Source organism: Aptenodytes patagonicus, chromosome 14 (assembly GCF_965638725.1).
Source record: "Aptenodytes patagonicus chromosome 14, bAptPat1.pri.cur, whole genome shotgun sequence".
In the NCBI taxonomy this organism is placed as follows: Eukaryota; Metazoa; Chordata; class Aves; order Sphenisciformes; family Spheniscidae; genus Aptenodytes; species Aptenodytes patagonicus.
This window is the reverse complement of record NC_134962.1, coordinates 14542820-14564494: the sequence shown is the minus strand read 5'-3', so window position 1 is coordinate 14564494 and position 21675 is coordinate 14542820. Positions and strand designations below refer to the sequence as shown.

The 21675-nt window shown below is 39.2% G+C and overlaps 1 protein-coding gene across 5 annotated transcripts in view; it reads left to right on the top strand.

Moving 5' to 3' along the window:
• The window catches only part of PTPRT (protein tyrosine phosphatase receptor type T), a 475551-nt gene that overhangs the window by 157512 nt on the left and 296364 nt on the right, over positions 1 to 21675 (top strand). For all 5 annotated transcript variants that reach the window (XM_076352439.1, XM_076352436.1, XM_076352438.1 and 2 more), the window contains exon 3: positions 21322 to 21593. In XM_076352439.1, the coding sequence (XP_076208554.1) occupies positions 21322 to 21593 (272 nt within the window). The remainder of the gene's footprint in view (positions 1 to 21321; positions 21594 to 21675) is intronic.

Genomic DNA, 21675 nt, shown 5'->3' with positions numbered 1-21675 from the left:
GTGGTTTCCCTGTATAATAAGCCTAAAATATCTTAAGCTTGAAGGTTTCAAGGTTGATAACTAATTACCCAGCCTTAGAAGAGTTTCTGTAAACTGTTCAGTGTAAGATTTCTTGAACTATTTTATTTGAAAGCATTACAGGCTTGCTGATTCTAAAGAGAAAACACCAGACTAATTAGTTGCTTATCAAACGTGCTCTGTCAATTTCTATATTCTTTATCCGAAGTAAAAAACACAGTCTCATGCTGATGAAATTTAAACTAGTAGGACTAATTTCGGGTTGACCTTAATGTTCACCCTGTCTTTGCTTTGAAGGAAGAACTCTTCACGCAATATTTATATTTATTAGGAAATGTTGATTTTTAAGGAGCTGGTGGGAGATTTGTGTGAGGAGACAGCAACAGAATTGATTTCATTGCTTCACTCCTGCATTAGGTGTTGGAGTCGCTCCTGGTTGTGGACTGACAGGCTTGAGGCTAAAACCAGTTTGTGGTTTCTTCTGTGGCTGCCGTGGCTGTTTTGTCAGCCTGAGCAAAGTAAGTGTCGCTTCACACGTTCTTGCTGGCTGCGATAACTAAACAGCCGTGGCGTGAGGAATGAGTCCTAGAAACCCTGCCCTGCCGCTGCTGCCACCGGGGCACAAAGTGCCTTGGCTCTGGTTTCACCGTGGCTTCATGTGGCTGGTGAGGGGTCTGGAGAACAAGTCTTATGAGGAGCGGCTGAGGGCACTGGGGTTGTTTAGCCTGGAGAAAAGGAGGCTGAGGGGACACCTCATTGCTCTCTACAACTACCTGAAAGGAGGTTGTAGCGAGGTGGGGGTCGGTCTCTTCTCCCAGGTAACCAGCGATAGGACGAGAGGAAATGGCCTCAAGTTGTGCCAGGGGAGGTTTAGATTGGACGTGAGGAAAAATTTCTTTACTGAAAGAGTGGTTAAACATTGGAAGAGGCTGCCCAGGGAAGTGGTGGAGTCCCCATCCCTGGAGGTATTTAAAAGACGAGTAGATGAGGCGCTTAGGGACATGGTTTAGTGGGTGGTGGTGTTGGGTTGACGGTTGGACTTGATGATCTTGGAGGTCTTTTCCAACCTCAATGATTCTATGATTCTGTGAAAGCTGTGAGTTTTAACAAGGTGCGTGCTGGGCATGGTCTGAGCTGCAACAGCTGAAACCAGGCAAATTCATTGTAAAATGTGTTGTTTAAACGTTTGTGACGACTTTGGTTTTTCGGGGGGTGTTTGGCATGGGAAAGATGAGCGAGCGGGCTCAGTGGGGGTGTTTACTAACTGCTCAGCAGCTCCCGTGGTAGCTCGGTGTCCAGCTCTGTCTTTCCTCATCTGGATATTCCCATGTCATACTGCACATGATTTTTGGTCGCACCATGCTGAGGAGGGAAAACTGAAGATTGTAGCTTGGCTTACCTGTAGAACATCTTAGACATCAAAGTATTAATAACAACATCTTTAAGAGCTTGATGAGTACTTACATGAGTACTTCAGAATTGAGTGGTTGAGTATGTGAAATCCTGCCATGCAGCAAGCATACATGTTTGAGAATGCAGAAACAGACAAGCAACAGGTGCTTGAAAATTGTACCTGTAGCATGAAATGTAGTTTAAAGGTGCCTGGAGCTGTAGGGAGTGTGGATGTCGTATTGAAAGAGAGTTAGTGTTTTGCTTTCGTTGACATTGCTGCAGTTTGTGGTCAGTGTCCTCAGTCAGTTTTTCAGTACTGTCACAGTGTTGGTCAAAATACTTGGAAACATGCTGTGCTGCTGTTAATGTGGCAGTTTAGCAGTCCAGACTTTTATTTTACATTTCTGAAAAACAACAAAATATTTCACAACTTGGTGCTATATGGAATTTTACATGCTTCTTGATGTTTGCTTTGTGTATGAAATAGACTTGTTTGATAGTTTCCTAAATAGCAAGTGGTTAAAACAATCTTTTACACTGATGCATAATGGAAATATATTAGGGAAAAAATAAGTATGTTAATGACCCAGAGAATTCCAGGAAGATTAAGGATATACTCTTTGGAAACACAGCTCTTAGAAAACTGATGGGGAAATGGTTGCATGCTGAGTCTAACCAATTCTGTGAACAGGAAGAAATTACGCTCTGCTGTTCTTCCAAATTAGTCCCCTTGATAGAGGCTGTGTGAATACAAGATAGAAACTGATCCAAATGGGGCAAATTATCTTGTTAATTTGTTTATGCATTATCACGAATACACTGAGTAGAGAAATCTTGAACTGTTTAAAATGGTCTAATACTGGATCCACTGTTTTAGAAGAAAAGAAAAAAAGGATAGGATTCTTAAAGCTTTTTTTTGGAGGAAGGGTTACGCTTAGCATGTGGTATTTACAGCACTGTGAAATCAAAATTTCATAAATATATCTATGTTGCAAATGTAAACCTAGGGCATGTTACCAGTTTTTAGTGGAATATGCTGAGCCTTTGCCTTACGAGGGTGAAACATAATCACATGTCCTCAAAGCACAAGCTGCAAGTGGTATGTGTTCAAAACGGAAAGATGTGTTTTAAATGGACTGCCTGTAGGTTTGGAAATTGGATTTTTCCTTACAGTATTAGGAGGCAAACTTGCAAAGGAAATTTTCAGACGGGAAAAGGACTGCTCAGATTCCATTCCTGTGGTGGCTCACATCATGCTGCTCTGTATACCGAAAGTAACAGAGAGGGCTAAACAAATGGAAAAGAGCTTTGTTTTTTTATATGTAGTACATTTGTATCTCAATCAGCAGTGGTCCATCTCAGGTCCATGTCTTACTCAGCCACTGAAAATGGTATGTTTATAGAGCTGTTTTGAGCAGAGCATTACCAAGGGACTGTGTGTTAAGCTATTAACATTTTAATGAATGTTCTAAAAGAACATTACTGTTCTTTTAGACGAAGTGTTTGTTTCAATGTAGTGTATTCTTCTCTGTGCCTTACAGTCCAGATCTGGGAAGAGAATAGTTCTGTGTGTGGAACAGCACTGGGCTCTTTGTGTGTGGTTGCAGCACTACTGCCGTACTCTGAGTTATCACAGATCACTGACACAAATAAGATGCTGAACTTGAAGGATTAGGGACACACACAGTATTCAGGTTCTGTGTTCCAGTGCATCTCAGTGCTTTATCAAATAACTAGAGAAGGCAGTCTAAATGCCCGTGTTTGGTTTTTTTGAGAAATTTTGATCACTTGAGAAATACTCAAGCTATCCAGCATCCGATACCATTGTTCTTGACAAATTGATTATCCTGGCAATACAGTAGGCTACCTGTACATACACTCTCATTTAAAGGAAAATATTATGGGTTTCATGAGATTACTCATCACAATGAGTTTAATATGACAGCGTTCTGTGTGAATGATAAAGTCATGAGCAAGTTATGCAGGTTACTCTGATTAAGTGTCAGTAGAACCTCCAAAGTAAAAAATACTGTTGCCTTCCTGTCATAAACATTGAGATTATTTCAACAGTTGTTTTTCAGAGGTATAAATTTTCTAATGTAGTCTTTATTACTCTTCACCTGCGAGTGGAGTGCCATTCTAGTACCTGTGGGCAGAGTATGTATGCTGACCCTGCTCCTAGTGCACATGGAATTAACACTAGTAGTAGTCAATCAAAGTGGAAGTGGCCTCTAGAAGGGGAGAAGTTGTGTAAGATCCATCAGATGTTTTTACTGTTAACGCTGCTACATGTTTAAGTAACTGCCTATTTTTTGGATCATGTTGCAAGCTTAAGTAATGTTCATAAATAAGATTCTGTAATGATACATTCTCTGTTGTAAACAACCAGTGGAGGAAGAAATCTTATTATTTAATTATGCATTTTGAGATGTTTTCTTACTTATCCTGTGATTTTGTCTCCAAAGCTGTCTGGGTGAGTGCAATCTGGAAAACAAAAGCGGCACTCAGTTTTTCTTTTGAGTTGCTTTCTTAAGCAAAGATGGTTTAGGTTAAGGTATCCTGCTGATTCTTGTGCTACCTGTCTTCTGTGCAGATCAGAAAATAGTTCTGAGCAGTTATTTGACAAATACTTTAAAGATTTGGGGGATGTATCTGCAAAAGATAAAGTTTTCAGGGTAGTTTTCTTGCATGACGACATCTGAAAGCTTTAATCACTTCTGGGAAATATCAGCAACTCATAACTGTATGACATGAACAGACACACATGTTTTTCAAGAGAATATGCTGAATTATTTTCTTACAAGCAAGGCATCTCTTTAATGCTTAGTTTGATACTGTGAAGACAGCTGAAGGAGTAAGGGAATAAGTGACACCAAGCAGCATTTCTAGTGGCAGTAGAAGTACAATGAATCTGTCACACAGTGTGTGATTTTGATAAAACTAATGTACACCTGGAATGGCAATATTATTGTCAGTGGATTAAAAATTCTTGTGTCCAGAGCCTGACAGGAACCCTGGGGTGTGCGTGCGTTTGTGTGTGTGCATGTGGAGAATGGGATCCAAATTCTCTTCCTTCAACTCTTGGTTGGAATTCACAAGTGAAAAGTCGAATGAAAATCATCCCAGTTTGCCAGAAGCTCACCTGGCCGTTTAAACTGGGTTCTAAAAATGAACAGGACGTGGCTGCTAGGGAAATCTCTATTCCAAAATCTATGTCAGAACAATGTTGACTCTTGGCACTGTCTACAACACAAATAACTCCTGCAGTAAGAGTAGAATTTGGTATATTAAACTAGGAGGAATAGAAGTATGATCCTGGACTAGATTTCTGTAATAGAGATTAAGGGGAAAACTGAAAGCTTAATTGCACCCGCATCCTTAGAAGGTTTGTCTGTTTGCATGAATATTTGAAAATTCTGGTTAACTCAGTGTAAATCCTACATAAATGGCTCGTTTGTTTGTGAGGCCATGAGGAGCAATTATTTTCCAAAGATAGATAATCCTACTGAGAAAATGCTTGTTAATAATTTGGCACTGATCCTGATCCTGCTGAGTTCAGGGAGGAGGTTCATTTGTCTGGTTCATTTAGAACAGGATCAGAACCTGAGAAAACTGCTCAAGTGTATTTTAATTTGAGTGCCTCCTACCCAAGGTATTTACAACCTGTTTCAACTGCAAACTCTTGAAATAGTAAGGATAAGCCTTGCCTATGGAAAAATCTCTGTTCCCTTTTGAAGTCGTGCCAGTACTGAAAACTTCATTTAGGTTCTGAAAACATGACTGAAGTTTTCGCTTTACCTCTTGGCCATCTGAAATGCTCTGCTGTAATTGCCTAACACTCCAATCAAGTCTCAATACTTTATATTGTTCCAAGACATTTAATTTAGAATTTTAATTTTTATTCCTGTTTATGCTGGGAACGTCTCCCAGTATTCATTGTCTGGTAATGACTAAAATGTGTAATCCCCAAAAGATGTTTCATACCTGCTTAAATTACAACAATTTTAATAAACACTTAGTGACTCGAAGGTGTGTTAGAGCTGCCCTTTTACTGAAGTACATGCATATCTTGCTGTTGGTTTCAGTGGAAGAATTAAGATTGGGGCTGCACGCAGGAAACTATACTGCCATTTGTACTTTAGATAAGGAAGTGAAGCTTATATAATGGAGCAAGTCATTCAACCATTGCCACGTTTGGTGGCGTCTTTGAAGACTGAAAGTACCAACTGAGAGAGACTGCTGGGACTGTGATGACTAGCAAATAAGTGTAAACTTTGAGGATAAAAATGGCATTCTACTTTAAAGAATGAAAAGGAGCCTACTAAGAATAATTTCAAACTGTAGTGTAGACACTTGAAATTGGGGTGAAGTGATAACTTCAGAATAAGATAATAGGAGATACTAGGTTTATTTAAATCTCCTAGTTGCAGAAAATGGGAAGTGGTGAGTCAGCTAGAATATCAGTAATTAGCTGCTTCACTTGGTGAAAAATGTACGCTTCAGATGGTCTAAATGATTGTGTTGTACTAGTCTTAATTCTAGACATTATTATGTCTTTTTTTGGGCCTTTCTGCATGGATGTCAGACTAAGGTACTGTTGGGCAAATGACCAGTGGTGGTTTTGGTAAGGAACAACAAGTCTTTTTGATAATCTGAGGAAATTTTTAAGTGAAGTGGTTGTTTTGCTAATATGTTTTTTCATAGTGTCCTGGTTTCGGCAGGGATAGAGTTAATTTCTTTTCTAGTAGCTGGTACAGTGTTTTGGATTTAGGATGAGAACAAAGTTGATAACACACCGATGTTTTAGTTGTTGCTAGGTAATGCTTACACCAGCCAAGGACTTTTTAGTTTTCCATGCTCTACCGACTGAGAAGGCTGGAGGTGCACAAGGAGCTGGGAGGGGGCACAGCCAAACTGGCCAAAGGGACATTCCATACCATGTGACGTCATGCTCAGTACAGAAACTGGGGAAAGCTGGCCGGGGGGGCCGCTGCTCGGGGACTGGCTGGGCATCGGTTGGCAGGTGGTGAGCAATTGCGCTGTGCATCACTTGCTTTGTGTATTATTATTATTATTATCATATTATTATTACCATTTTATTTCAATTATTAAACTGTTTTTATCTCAACCCACGAGTTTTTTCTCACTTGTGCTCTTCCAATTCTCTCCCCCATCCCACCGGGTGGGGGGGAGTGAGCGAGCGGCTGCGTGGTGCTTAGTTGCCGACTGAAATTAAACCACGACACATAGCTGTTTAATTGGCCACTAAAAAGAAGAGTGGGGAGATTTTTTTTTTATTTAAAGAAAAGAAAAAGGGATGATCCTAGAAAGCTTGGAGGTAAAATGATTGAGACAATAACGAATAGATGAATCCACTTAGGGTGAATCCAGCATGGAAGACTAACCAGCAGAGCGTTTGCAGAGGAAAACTATGTCTTTCTACTGTACAGAAATTACTTCTATGCCAGTGTAATAATGGATTAAAACTGGATTTACCAGGGATTTCAAAGCTTTTGAAATACCTCCTGAGAGTTTATTAAATGAAGTAATCCTCGGGGGGAACAAAATTCTATGTGGGATTTGAAGACCAGCGGAGACAGAAAATAGTCAAATGTGCCAGAAGGTTAACAACTGATGGCCCAAATGTCTTTCCTAATAATATACTAAATTGCATTCTGTAGGAGGAAATGAGCAATTAAATACGTGGTGTGGCACTGACAGAAAAATTTGTTGAGAGCTGTGAGGAACTTGAGATGAACTAACGGCTGGCATACTTGGGATAGGTTAGGAGCTGTGTCTCATGTATAACTTACGATTTTCAGTTAACGTTATGAACTCTGTTTACTCTGCAAACTAAAAATCTCTGTGTAAGCTCGGTCTTGTGCTGACTGTAATTTTTAGCTCCATCCGTTTAAACAAAGTGCCAAGAGCTGGTGCAATATTTGTAATGTAGTTATATTTACCTTTTATTTAAATGAAATGCTCCTAGTCAGTTCAATGCGTTTATGACCGTATAAACCAGTCATTTTGGTGTGGCAGGTACTACATAAGAGTTACCTAGTGGGGAAAAAGGTGGATTTAGATTGGATCTAGGAACTCACCAGGTACAATATTTGAAGTTTCCATCCAAGCAGTGGTATCAAGTCAGTCTGTCATCACCTGCAGAGCTCAGAAGGGGTGTCGTAGTACACAGCTCTGTTGATTTTCATCAGGAAAATCTTGACCAGAAAATGTGATTCAGTAGATACCATTAATTTAATAAAATAATAATAAAAAATAAAAAATTAACATCATGCGTATAACACTGTTAGGTTCTAAATGAACTGCAGTCCACAGGAAATAAATATATATGTACTTTTGGACAATTTAGTAAAAAATATTTACACAGGCATCAAGCTGGGCTCAAAAAAGCACATGGGAATAATAGCCTTTGTAGATACTGGTAATCCTGTTGCTGTTTAATATCAAAAAGACCGAGAAGTGTCGTGATAAAATATTACAAATTACGTGTATGTTAAGTGTACTGAGCATATTTGTTTGATTAAAACACAGGGATATATACAGTGGCTCAAAGGCAAATTATTTCAAGCTACTCAAAGAAATGCTTTGTTATTCAACACAACTGTCATGTTATTTGCGTAAAAATGTTTGTCAAGTTTCAGTAACTATCAGATGTTTACTTAAATAATGATTAGACTTTTGTGTAATGATGGATCTAGTTTAATAATCTTGAATTGCAGCTGCTTGGTTTGGGATTTTTTTAAGCACAAATACTATCTTGTGTCATGAGCCTGTCACCAAATTCATCATGTTATGGAGAAATATCTTCTTTTTGGATTAAATTTTATCATGGAGACTTAGGCATCTTCTCTGAATGCTAGTACTAGCCACTGTTGGCAACTGAGCTGCTTCAAGGTGGCATTTCCTTTTCTCTTCTTGATACGTAAGCGAGTAACATTCAGCTAGAAAGTGGCCATCTGAACAGTACAGTACCCCTGAAAAAGAGGACGCTGATAGTAACTCCCCTGTTTAGGTTGCTGTAATTATAACAGGAGTTAAGATAGGCAAACAAACATTGCCCGTTTTAAAGAAAAATCTGGTCTAATTTAGTTTGCATGGGAATGAGCAATTGCTAGTGATCACAGCTGGTAAAGACGTGGGTTGGAATGACTGAGGCTCCTTTCTCCAGTGCCAATACGCCTCCACAGTGGTCTGCATCAGCCTCTGCTTTTGCAGTTTTGAGCTGCTCCTTTTGAGAAATTCTTGTGCTGCCATACTGTGTGGTGGCTTGTGAGATGGCCTTAATTATTTTCTGAATTCACTGTGCCAAGTTCCATCCTTGGCTATACTGCCGTACACCCAGAATAGCATCACTGACTTCAACAGCACCCAACGCTTTGTTGAAACTGAGCTCAGCAAAGTTGAAAATTTGGTGCAAAAATAGCTCGGCATATAACCTTTAACATATTCTGAGTTTAGAGCTGTAGTGTTGATTTCTTAAATGTGCAAATAACTGACCATATGGTTAGAACACAGTTATGTAAAAACAAACTGCTTAAAAAACAATTCCTCTTCAGACATCGTTTGCTATAGTTGCCTTTTGGCATTACGTTTAATATGTGTTTTCTGTCACAGATATAAAAGGTAATAATCCCTATGCAGTTTCCTAGAAAATGTTACATATACAAGACATATGGAAGTTTTACACAAGTTGCAGAGATCATAAATGTTGGCTAGTAATGTAGCTGCATGCTTACTAATGAGATATTTAATTCTGGCTGACACATAAACCGCTTCTAATACTCTAGAATTATGGAATAAAAAATATTCAGCTATTTGTCTTTAATGATTAAGCAAACAAAGAGTCCAATATATTGAAAATAAGTATGTGCTTGAACTACATGGAGTTCAGTACTTCCTAGTAAAGTAATACTTTCACCAAAATACTTCTGGCAGCTGTCTTGCTGCTGCCAAAGGTGCTTCTAGAGTGTCTTTCAGAGCGTCCTCATTGGCTCAACCTTTAGGGTCCGACTGGCCCAGCAACTTAGATTTTATGTCAGTTTTAATTAGCTTCTTTAACAGCAAGAAGATAAGCATGGTTTATTAACTTATCAAGAACAGGAAGCTACGGACACAGCTGTCTCAGCTGATGATCTCATGAGGCATTGGAGACACGCAGTAGGCTTTGTGTGATGCAAATTGTTAGACACGGTAGACTAGTGCTTGAGAACCTTGAGCGACACCAGGGTAACCACCTGATAGTATTCAATCTCGTGGCCTTAGAGTAGCCAAATTAAAACAAATTAAATTGAACCTCATTATGAACCTTGAGCCATCCATCCACACACCTCTCACGAATGAGGCTGCATCCAACAGATACCTGTTGCATCCTTGGAAAGGGAGAGGAAGGCATAATGGAGTTTGTACTCTGTCTCCTTCACCTTTTAAAATGCATGTAGAGGAGAGAATTAGGCAAAAGTGAAAAAATGTGTTCAGAGACAAACCAGAATTGGAAAACAAGATCAACACAACATAAAAGTAGAGAACAAAGGATACCCTGAAAAAGGACTGCTGTTAAGTTTTTAATGTCTTAATTGATCAACCATTGTATCTGGATAATGCAGAATAGATGGTCTATGAGGTGTGTTATTACGTGTGTTATTACGGTTATTTCTTGTGTCTGTTGACCATTACGTATACCAGACATTCATGGGAAAGATAGCTTTTGAAAACAGAAATTTTAATCCTAATTTTGTGCATGTCATGTACATTTAGGCATATCAAAGCATGTTTCTGTTGATGGTTTTGATACTGAGAGGCAGCAGACTTTTTGACCTTTTTCTTGCTGCCCCTTCCAAGAAAAGTTAATGTTGCAGTAGCTGAGATGTAGTGATTTAATTACCTAATTGCTTGTAGTCACCAACCTAAAACATGCTTTTCTTGACTCTGTATCTACCTGGTTGGAGAGATTTTTAGTTTTAGCCATTGGGTTTTAACAAGATACAGATTTTTAAAATAAGTACCATAGTTGCAAACAAAGCTGAGGCATGCATAATAAGTAGCAATTACTTTTTCAGAAAAGTCTGTACTGACCACAACCTCTGAACTCCTTTACTGTTGGTATTTTGTCCTAAGAGAGTTCTTTAGCATCTAATTATATATTACACAAGTAGTTGTATATCTTGAACTTAAAAATTTGAGGTTTTTTCCAGAGGGTGTATACAGAGGCTGCTTACGGAAATACTGCCACTTCCGTGAGAGGCAGGCAGGCATTTGGCAGCAGTTTATGCCACAGGTTAAATCAGGTGAGGAAGATACTTGGTTTCTGCTGAATCCTGAGCCTTCTTGAACGGCGTTTGCGAGAGGCTTTGAACAGAGGCTTACTAATGTCCCTACCACTCATTTCTGTGGGCTTTCTCTTTCAAGGCTCAGCTGTAATAAAGCTCTTGGGTGCTAAGAACAAGATTTGCAATGTCTTTAAATGAAGATATTATGTTGAATTATGGCCATTCCACCTATTTTGTTTATTTGCCCATTTAATAACCTAAACTTTATTAAGTGTTTAAATCAATTGCCTACATTTTACCGAAGTGTTAAGATAGTGATTGATAGGGTAAATAGTTGTCAGGCTACTGGAATTAAAAAGCAACAGAACCTGTTCAGTTTTCAGGGTTTAGTGTACGTTTTCATCAGTTTTAAAAAATGACAATGTAATGAAGAAGGTATAATTAAAGTTGTAGAGAATTCTCATCTATTGTTTATAGAGAATTGTGTGTTTACTATTACAAGATTCCTTTACCTAATAGACTGGAATAGCTCCACTGCTAATGGACCTTTTTTTTTTTTATAGCACTGCCAAACAATGTATACCATATTTATAAATAATGGAATAAGCACACTCTTGAAGTATACTACCGCAATGACCTTAGCAACATTGAATGCTGGCAATGAATCTATTAAAAAGTTTTTCATTGTTGAGATTTATAGGCTTGTTTCTGATTCTACAGCATACACCATTTTTTGTTTCTCACTGAACCTAGGCTTACAACTGTGGCAATCGGTCTTTTATTAAAGAAACGTTTATGAAATGTGGGAAGAAAATTCTAGAAATAACTGTGGAGCCTAGAGATAAGCATGAGATATGCAGAACAGTTGCTAGGCTGTAACTTCAGAGCAATGGCTGTCTTCTGAGATTTGACGAACAATGATTTCTGCTTTGTAAATCAAAATTTGAGTTTGTTGGTGAAGAGGAAAAGGTGATTTGACCACCGATGCTATTCCAGCAAACAGCAGTTGCAAATGTTCTTCAGCTGATTTGTAAGGAGGGAAGGACTGTGCTCTAGAGATGCAGGTGGAAAGCAACACTGGACATCACCTTGCACCACTGAAGTGAGAACGTCAGTCCTGAATCTTCATGATAAACTGTGCAGTCCCTATTACAGACTAGAATTGTTAAATGTCAATGCTTTCAGGAACTGTCTGATCCAACATTTAGAACAAGCTTTTGGGGCATCTTGAAGTGTAGTTAAGTATCGCTGCGGTGTTTGTGTCTATACAGATGTGAATTAACCTTTGTGTGCTGATTTTCCACACTGAATCTAACAGGTTCCCATATTGAATACAGGCTACTAGAGACCACGCCGGCCTCTAGCTGAGGCCAGAAACAAGCAATAGAGAAAAGGCTTCTTTTTTTTTTTTCTCCCCCCCTTTTTTTTTTCTGCCTTGTCATTTCTGTAGTGTTAGTCAGTTGTCTTGCAGTGCCAGGATTTCTAGCTCAGTGATCATGCCTATGCGAGAAATCGAGAGAATGAGAAGTCCCTCCTGTGCTTAAAAATTTCCTCTTGCGTCTACTGTGTTGGATACTATCACTCTCCCAAGTGCTTCTTTTCATTGCTATTTTAATAAGAGCTCTGCCTTCACATTTCAGTTTAATTTTCTTAGGGCCAATGAAAAAATCCCCATTTGTCACTGAGGAAATTATGAAGTCAGAACCTGAATCCTGCGTGTTAGCTTTATGTTGCATATATGTCAATCTCTATCATTGGCTGTCCTTGATAAATGCCCCAGAATTATGTGACCAAGTGCTATACATATGTAGTACGTTATAAGAATAATGCTTTTAACAATAGAACAGGGAAGAAGCTATTTTCACTTGATGATTTAAATATTCTTGTAAGGTTAAAAGAGCATCCCTTTAACAAATAGGGTCCTTCCCTATGCATGAAGTGAAAAAAGCAGCATATAGAAGTAACAAAAATGGGCAAACAAATTTTGGGTGGATCGCAATATATGTTACTGGGACAGCTATAACCCAGGCTGGACTACAAAGCTTCTAGACTCTGAATCCCATGTCTTAATGAGACCATCTCGCTGCTGTTAAGAGAACTGGGGTTCTGAAACTTTTGACAAAACATTTAATCCCCAAGTCCCTGTTTCACAGCCTCTTGCAGAAATCCCATTATCCACCTTAAAGCCCTCTGTTAATTAGGCCCTTGTTGGCTTTGTCAGTCATTTGATCTCTTCCCATCTGGATTTCGTAGTTGAAGAGGGCTTGCTGACTCTGGTCCACCGGCATGTAAAGAGGCAAACCACTAAAATGTGGTGGTTTTTTTTTTCTTCTTTGTAATCCATGGTATAGTTTCATCCTGTTTCTTCCGTCAGGGGTAGTTTAATGTTTGCCATTTTGGATGGTAAAGCCCCTGCAGTGGATGTCGCTTACTTCAGCATTTACTTCAGGAGTGAATAAAGGGAAGCTGTCATTTGGCTGGAGGCCATTCCTGGGTTGTTAGCATCTTTCAGTGTCTGTGGGTCACCATTATTCAGACCTTGGAAGACATTTGTAAAAGGAGTGTAGTTTGGTAACACCTGTGATTTACTGGTAACAGTGTCTGGATGCCACTGAAAATGCCAGCAGTCATTTATGGCTCAATCAGTGGAATCAATGAACAAGTCTGCAGTTTGCAATTACGAAACTGTGGGAAACCTGGTTTCCTAGTTCTGAGTATTGTCCTATAATAATTTGGTTTTATGTAAAGTGAAAGAGTTGCAAACTTCTCCCCTCCCAAGGACATTTGGAACTGTGCAAACCAGGCGTGCTTTTGTTACACGCCTAGTTTGCAGGGAAGATTTGTAAAGCATTTATGCCACAGTCTTCACTTTCTTTAAATAATTACAGCAAATGTTTGTGATCACTGAAGTAATATGGGATCAGTCTTGTTCCCAGAGAAGATTTTTCTTACAAAAAACCCCAAACAATATAATTCTTTTAATGACATTGATTTCCAGAAGAAAAGTTCTTTACAAAGAGTAGACTGTCTCTTTAAAAAAAACTTTCCCGTTATCTGATAATTTCCCAAGTGAATGAGTTGTCCTCATGAATTATACTGAACTCAACTTGCAGTTTATATTCATATTTATCTGTGAATCAAACTCTTTTTATTTCACTAGTAGATTAATTCAGTATGACCCACATTTGAGAACTAAAACCCATGGGTCTGATTTTGTCCTAGTACTTGAAAAAGGGATAGCAGCTATGAGATACATCTTGTTTAATTCTGAGTTTGTACAAACGCTGCTGTCTGTAGTACATCAGTCAGGGGGAAGAGATTTTGGAGCCTTGTTCAGTTGTTATACACGAGTATGAAGAGTAGGGATATAAAAATGTGGGAAGTGTGAAGCAGGTAGGTAATCATAACTTTTCATAAAATAAGAACTACAAATTAAGTGGCAGTAGCTTAAAGCAAGTGCATGGACGTATTTATTGATTTATTTTCCCCAGCACAATGTATAATTAAACTACAGAGCTTGTTGACAGAGACTTACTCCTGACTGACTGAACAAAAATTGTGGGAGGAAGATCAGTCTGTGGCTAATCAATGAAAGGGGTAAATGGAGCTTTTGACTCTAAAAGTCTTGATATAGCTGACTGTCAGAAGCTTGACATGGTAAATCCTACTTCACAGTACCCTGATTCTTATGTTCTGCTTAAAGTGGCCACATTGTCACTGCTGGAAACCAAGTGTTGAGGTAGATGGACTTTTTTCTTATATTGTCCTAAAACATGTTTTTCCATACTTAGTGTAGATGCTTTTCAATAGCTGTTCTATGGCATTCAGATTGACTTGACAGTATTATAAATATGTGCTTTACCAAAAGATATGCAAAAACATGGTATGTGGAAACCTTACTAGGAAAGGCATGAGCTTGCTTAGCTGGCTGGCATAGGTGCCTCTTGCTTGATCTGTCCTTTTGTAAAAATACCTGTGATAAAGGACTTCCAGGTTGGTATACGAGACAGTGAACTGGCTCTGACCCTAATCCTACTCCACTGGGAATGAAATACTGGGAAAGAGTCAAAGCAGTCTTGCAAAGGGAAGTCACACCTCACAAATCTATTGGAATACTTTGACTTTTTTTTTTTTTTTAAAAAAAGGCAAGTAAATTGGATTTTGTTGTTAAAATGACTTTCAAAAACAATGCGATGGATTTCCAAAAGATGTTTGAGAGGACTCTTCCATAAAAGAAGTGAGGCTGCAGTAGAAGAGACAAGGTGCTCAAAAGGTGAACAGATAAGAGGCAAAGACCAGCAGTAAACTTTTGGTAGGGGAGGTTACCAGAGGTGTCCCCCTAGGCTCTGTGCTGCGGTCTGTGCTCTGTAACATACTCGCGATAACCTTGAAAGGATGGTGAAAAGTATGGTGAGAAATCATGCCTGTAAAGCTGCCAATGTAATTAATGTTGTTCGAAATAACTTTATTCTCCTTGACCATGAACTGTCCTTTGTTTTGATATCCATCCACAGTCTGTGTGGCAGTTTTTTCTTGTGTATTGGGGATTCGTAGTGGTAGACTTTTCTTCTCATGTAGCATTTAAAACTGCAAAGATGTGTACTCATTCACTTACATATATAGGTTAAAATGACTGTGGTAAATACTGTGGTTTACTATTCTAATAAGCATCCTTAGAACATTTTGGTTTTTGTATCCAATTAGAACAGCTTAATTTCCCCCATATTTTTGATTAAATATAAAGTTATCAGAGCTCTCTTGGTACTGTAGTTGAACTGCAGAAGAACAAGTCCCATGCGGCTGCTGCTGTCAGAGGCAGTACAGAGCTTCACACATTTCCAAGTTAGGGTGTTACGGTCTGGATGGGGGGGTGGCAGTTAGATGGGTCAAAGCTGCTTGGATGGCAGCTGTTGATGGTCGCTCTTGTTTGCAGATGGCATCAAACTGGAGGGAAGGGTTGATACAATTGCGGGTAAGGCCACCATTTAGAGGTGCGGACACAGGCTGGAGGAATGGGCTGGTAGGAACATTATGAAATTTGATATGGAGCAATACAGCAATACCTGGGAAGACAGCTTGGGGACTAACTGGATGGGGAACAGCTCCGCTGAGTAGGACCTGAGGATCTTGGCAGATGGCAAGCTGAACATGAGCCAGTGGTGTGCTCTGGAAACAAAGGAGGCTAATGGCATCCTGGGTTGTTTTGACAGGGTCATGGTAGACGAATGGAAGTGGTCCCCCTTTCATTGCCACTCATTGCATTGAGCATACTGTGCCCAATTTTGGGTGTCAAAATATCAGAGAGACTGATGAAATGGAGCAAGTTCAACAAAGGCCACCAAGTCTGTGGGGCTGGAGCACTTGCCCTGTAAGAAGAGGCTGAGGAGTTACCAGGGATTGTTCAGCCTGGGGCAGGGAAGGCTTTGGGGGGACCTAGCAGTGGCCCCCAAGTACCTACAAGGAGGTTATCAGGAATACCAAGTTAGGATCTTTACTGCAGCAAGCATCTGGAGGATGAGAGACAAAGGGTATAAGTTGAAATGAGAGGTTTTGGACTGAATATAAGGAAAAACTATGAGGGCAGTCAAGCAATGGAGCAGGTTTCCCAGAGAGGCTGGGCAGTCCTCCTGGGAGGTTTGTAAGACTCAGTAGGTAAGAGCTCTGAGAAACCTAAGCTGGCCTCATAGCTGACCCTACTTTGAGCAGGAGCTTGGCCTGAGGTCCCTTCCAACCCGGATTATTCCGTGCTGCTTTGTTCTACCTTAACAAAGACAGATGTCAGACTTACTTTCTTGGAGATAGAGTTGTTCTTCAGAAGTAAGCAAAACTGTGTCTAAAACATGCTTGTGCACCTGATGGAGCTGTTGGAAAACCCATTCCTTTATTTTGGGAAGGAGCTTGCTCTTTAAAAGAACATTCTGTACCTGATTCTTGTTTTCAGGGTTTCAGAAGTCTCGTTTTGCAATTGAGCATTTTGACAGCTTTCTTTTCAAGTTTACATTCAGTCTTTAATGGTTGCTATAATTTCACTTTTAAACAGCGTGGTTCTTCAAAGCCAACAGTGAAACAGCATCAACTGAGGTCTGTCTGGTGATCACGAGGGGTTCCCAGTGGCTCATTTCTTCAGCTGTCATTTGTCAGAACACACTCATGTAATCTTAATGAACAATGTGCAAAGCCATTAAAAACTCAATTACGGCTTTCTTTTTACTGCAGACGTGAGAAAATGCAATCATAAAGTGCTGATGTGTAAACACAATAGCCACCATCTGCTACAGAGTAGCATTTCAGCTCCAAAAAGAGGATATATGTTGCAGATGCATCAATAATAGGACGCTTATCAAGGCATCATTATACACCAAGCAGGGGAAAAATTGAAATTTATGGCCAGCTAGAGAGCACTTCATGGTTTAATTCCCCAATTTTCAGTGGTATGTTTAATAACTATGAGAGAGTGCCGTTTTATGTTCCTGTCGTTTGAACGGATTTTTAAAAATGAATTTATTTACCGTCTTCGCATCCTCCTTACTTCTGACTGATCCAAACGTAACACATTCATTTTTAGTTATTCAGGACAAAACCAGCAAGTTATTAATTAATCTAACCTGTTGATCCAAGAGTACTAAATTTAATTGACCTGATATTAAATCTGCTTTAATGAACATATACTTCTGTGTCCAATACATATAAAAAAGAACTTTTACACTGCATAGGTAGTTTTTTCCCCCCAAACTCATTTTTTCAGTTTCGTGTTGACTTTGACATTTGAATTTTCTGGATAGAAGTAAACAAAACAAGGCTAAGTGATTTTTTTTTTTCTCCTCCTATTATTATTTTTTAAAATTGGATATTCAATGGTCTAAATAAGAGTTTCTCCAAGATACCTTTCATTTTATTCAGATTCTTGCCTGGAGACATTTAAGTGGCTTTCAGTTGTCCATTGATCAATAATTTCCATTTGTGACATTTTAATTCATTCCCAAGTTCTTTATATAAGTGGAAAATATGACAAGCGGTTTGTTGGTGCCAGACCAGATTGTATCTCTTTTATTTGCACATATAGGCCTATAAATTGAGAATAATTCCCATCAGCTTCAATTCTGCGTTCAGCCTAAAGAAGGCTGTCAGCCTCTGAATCGCAATATGGCAATTTTCATTAAGGATAATAAGGAAAACCACACTTGTCCTTAAAAGGCTGTTTTGAATTTTTTTTTTTTTTCTGGTGGGAGCAATTTTCGTGGTCTCTCACCTACCTGGAAGTGATGTATCCTGCCCAGACAAGCTTCAGTGGGCGTGGAGATTTGTAATAGGACAGTGGATCTCAGCTGTTGATCTTGGAGCATGCAGAGCAACCTTTTAGAGGTCCTAGGGGACGGGGACAGCATGCCCGTTCAGGTTCCCGCTGTGAAAAGAAAAATGAAAATGTGTGCAGACGGGTATATTTGGAGGCCAGTTTATAGAATACAGGGTATAATTTATTCACAACTGAAAGTTATAAATCGGTGTATTCTTGTATCCGATGTCAATTATAGTTTTGACAAAACTATAAGTTTACACCCCCTACAGTGGCCAGGCTGGAGGTGTTGTGCACGTGCCTTGACTAGCCGGGGAAGGGTTTGTTGTGGAAGGTGCCATGCTAAGTCTCTGCAGAAATGAGGAATGTGGTATAGTTAGTAGATGACAAACTGGCTTAAACAAGGTGTGAGTGCTTTTCTCTGGCAGAGGTGGCACTATAAGTGGAAATTTTTCATCTTTTCCACTGTCAAATAAAATAATACCTCTTATCAGGACTTCGCTGGAGACACATTTTTATAGTATTTTCTCCTATATCTCCAGGCATACTGTATTTAAAAAAAAAAAAAAATCATAAGCTATAAATAAGAAGCTATGAATAATTTGCATATGACAATTGTTTGTAAGGCTATTCGTTTAGTAACTAAGACTAATGATTTTGTTAAGCGCTCTTTGGTGGATGGATGTTTTACTTGCTCGTGTTGTCAGTCACTGGATTCAGGCTCCATACTCTAGCATGTCAGCAGTTGCACAAAAGGCCATTGTCATACAGCGAATAGCTTGTGATTCATTTTTTTGTGGGTGGCAAAAAATAAAATTGTAATTATTGCTTTGAACTTTTTATAAAAGCTGATGTTTTTTCTCCCAGACGAAAGCTTGTTATTTTTATATATGAATCTGTAAAAGTGAAATACGCCCTAACTTTTTCTATCATTGAAACGCTTGCCTACCCCAGTGCAATTCAAGACCGTATTGTGTTAGACACAGTACAGCTTCAGAGTAGTTCTTTAGGGTAGGAATCCATGTATTATCCAAATTAAAAAAAAAAAAAAAAGTTGAGAAAGATGCCCAGAAGTTAAATGATGTGCCCTATGATCCAATCAATGATGGTGCAAAAATGAGTTTTCCTGGGTTTTCCTACCCAGTGTAGCAGGCACTTGGTTAAAAACCTTATGGATGCACAGGAGCTCTGTTTTTCTTCACCGAGTGTTTTAACTGACTGTGCCATCGTCCTCAAGTGTGAGATCTGGCAAATGTAGAACTTGTCTTCATTGTATCATGTACTGTTTCTCAAAATGGCATTGAAATGCTGCAGGCAGTGCATTTCACAGCAGCTGCTATACTCCTCTATACTATACTACTGTTACTCAGCAGTTTTACACTGGCTTTCCTCCCAGATTCTCAGTAGAAGAGTAGTTCTTACAACTATTCTTGCTTTATTTGTAAGGGAAGATAAGGCAGACTATGTGTACTGACAGAGATCATGGAAGTTAATGTCATAATTAGTCTTAGAAACCAGGCTGTCGGGTTTCCAGCCTGCTGCCTTAACTGTCAGGCTGTGCTGCCTCTTCAAGCCTGTTGGCAATTGTGCTTTCTGATAATAGATTATCCTAGGTCATAGAAACGGAATCCAAATCTCAGTTTCTCGAAACTTTAGCTTATTTGGGTGGATTTTTAAGAATAGTATGTATACAGTACTCGCTGAAGAAGGGGATTTTGTGGTTGACTGGGAGCAGAATCAGATCAACAGTGAACATTTGTCAGGAATCCCATCTTACGGACTTTGATTATTAGAGAGAAATTGAGAAGTTTGGATTCAGCTCTTGTTTCTCGAAGTCCTTGCTGTGAATCTGGAATGTCTTGATTTGGGGCCATTTTGATTTTCAGCATATCAAAATGAAAGATAGAATTACCAGAGAGCATCTTGTCTGTAAATTTTCATATTTCTTAGTACAGCCTCTTCCCCAGCTGTGCTTGCATTGTGCTTGAATTTTCCAGGGTCTCTAGAATGTGTGATTTTTTTTTTTGAAAGATTGACTTCCTTCTGCGTCCATGCTTTTCAATCCTTTACAAAATGCACATATATCATATAAACACAGGTAAAAAAACATTTTTGTGGGAGAAAGTTGCTGGTATCTGTTGATATAAATTTAGAATATATGCACAGAATTGATCAAAATGTTTATCTGGCTCATCTGAGTCACACTGCTATGACATGGAATAGGGAAAGTCAATAGGTTAGAAGTGAGGCAAGGCTTTTCAAACTCAATCTTCTGTGAACTGCAAGAGGCCAGCAGAGAAATACATTTGTAGCATGCCTTGGCAACAGCATCAGAACTGAGAGTGTCAAGAGGGCTGCATTTGATTAAAAATTATCATGCCTGGCTGCTGACACACAGATTTCCTCCCCCCCCCCCAGTCTTAGTATTTTTCTCAGCTTTTTCTGAGTGTGAGTGTCCACACACACATAAAGGAGATCCTTTAAACAGAATTGAATCAAATAACTTTCATAATGTTTTTCCTTATTGCTAACATTTGTCACCTTGATGCATCTGTGAAGAGATGAGTTGAGACACAATGTGCTGTGAAATAACTGCTTGATGAATCAAAATGCGAGTTCAACATCAAGTGCCATGGTTAATATGATGCAAGCTTCCAGGTTAACAAATTCATAAATTGCCTTAGTACATATTTCCCTCCCTAAATTCAGCCCGTCCTTCCCTCCTAGAAGAATAATTGTCCTTGTTGCATTGTTTCTAGTTGAGATGTTGCTGTTATGCTAACAAGCCCAATTCATTTGGGCTCTGAAAATTGGGTTTTTCTTAACACATTACAACCTTCAAAAGTTTATAGTGCCAAGATGCAGGGTTCACAGGTATAGATTGGCACGAAGTGGGTGGGGGCCGTGTAGGCAAACATCAGCTGAGAATTTGGTCCATTGTTGTAGTTTTTGTATTGAATGTGTCTTTGGGGGACTGTACGCGGTAGGAGAGCCTCGTTGCTACTTGAAGTGTGAATATGCTTTTAGTGACTGTTTTTTCACAAGGTTATAAAATAATAAAAGCAAAATTGTATTTTTATTTTGATTTTTATGTTATCTAATTACAGTGGTTCTAGTTGGCCCTGAATCTATTTGTGTATATACCTTGCAATTTTTAATATCCTTTCTTTCTGTTACCTAACAGCTAGCATAAAATAGCTGGTTGAGTTCTTCAGATGAATGTTTTGTTTTCTGGCTTCGAAGGGAATCACTGACTTTTCTAATGAAACTGTTTTTACTGAAAAAGCCAAGCAAAACCACTCTTTCTTCTCTTTTTGCTTTCCTCTATAGGCTCCTTCATGATGGTGAACAGCTCCGGGCGGGCATCTGGACAGAAAGCTCACTTGCTCTTGCCTACGCTGAAAGAAAATGACACGCATTGCATCGACTTCCACTATTACTTATCCAGCAGAGACCGTTCGAGTCCTGGTGCTCTGAATGTCTACGTGAAGGTGAATGGAGGACCACAGGGCAATCCCATATGGAACGTCTCGGGGGTTGTTACAGAAGGATGGGTGAAAGCAGAACTTGCCATCAGTACGTTTTGGCCACATTTTTATCAGGTATGAGTTTGTAATGTTTTTCTCTTTTTTTCCTTTGAACATTTGGCTAGGTATGAGCTAAGCTATTGTTAGCAATAGGTAT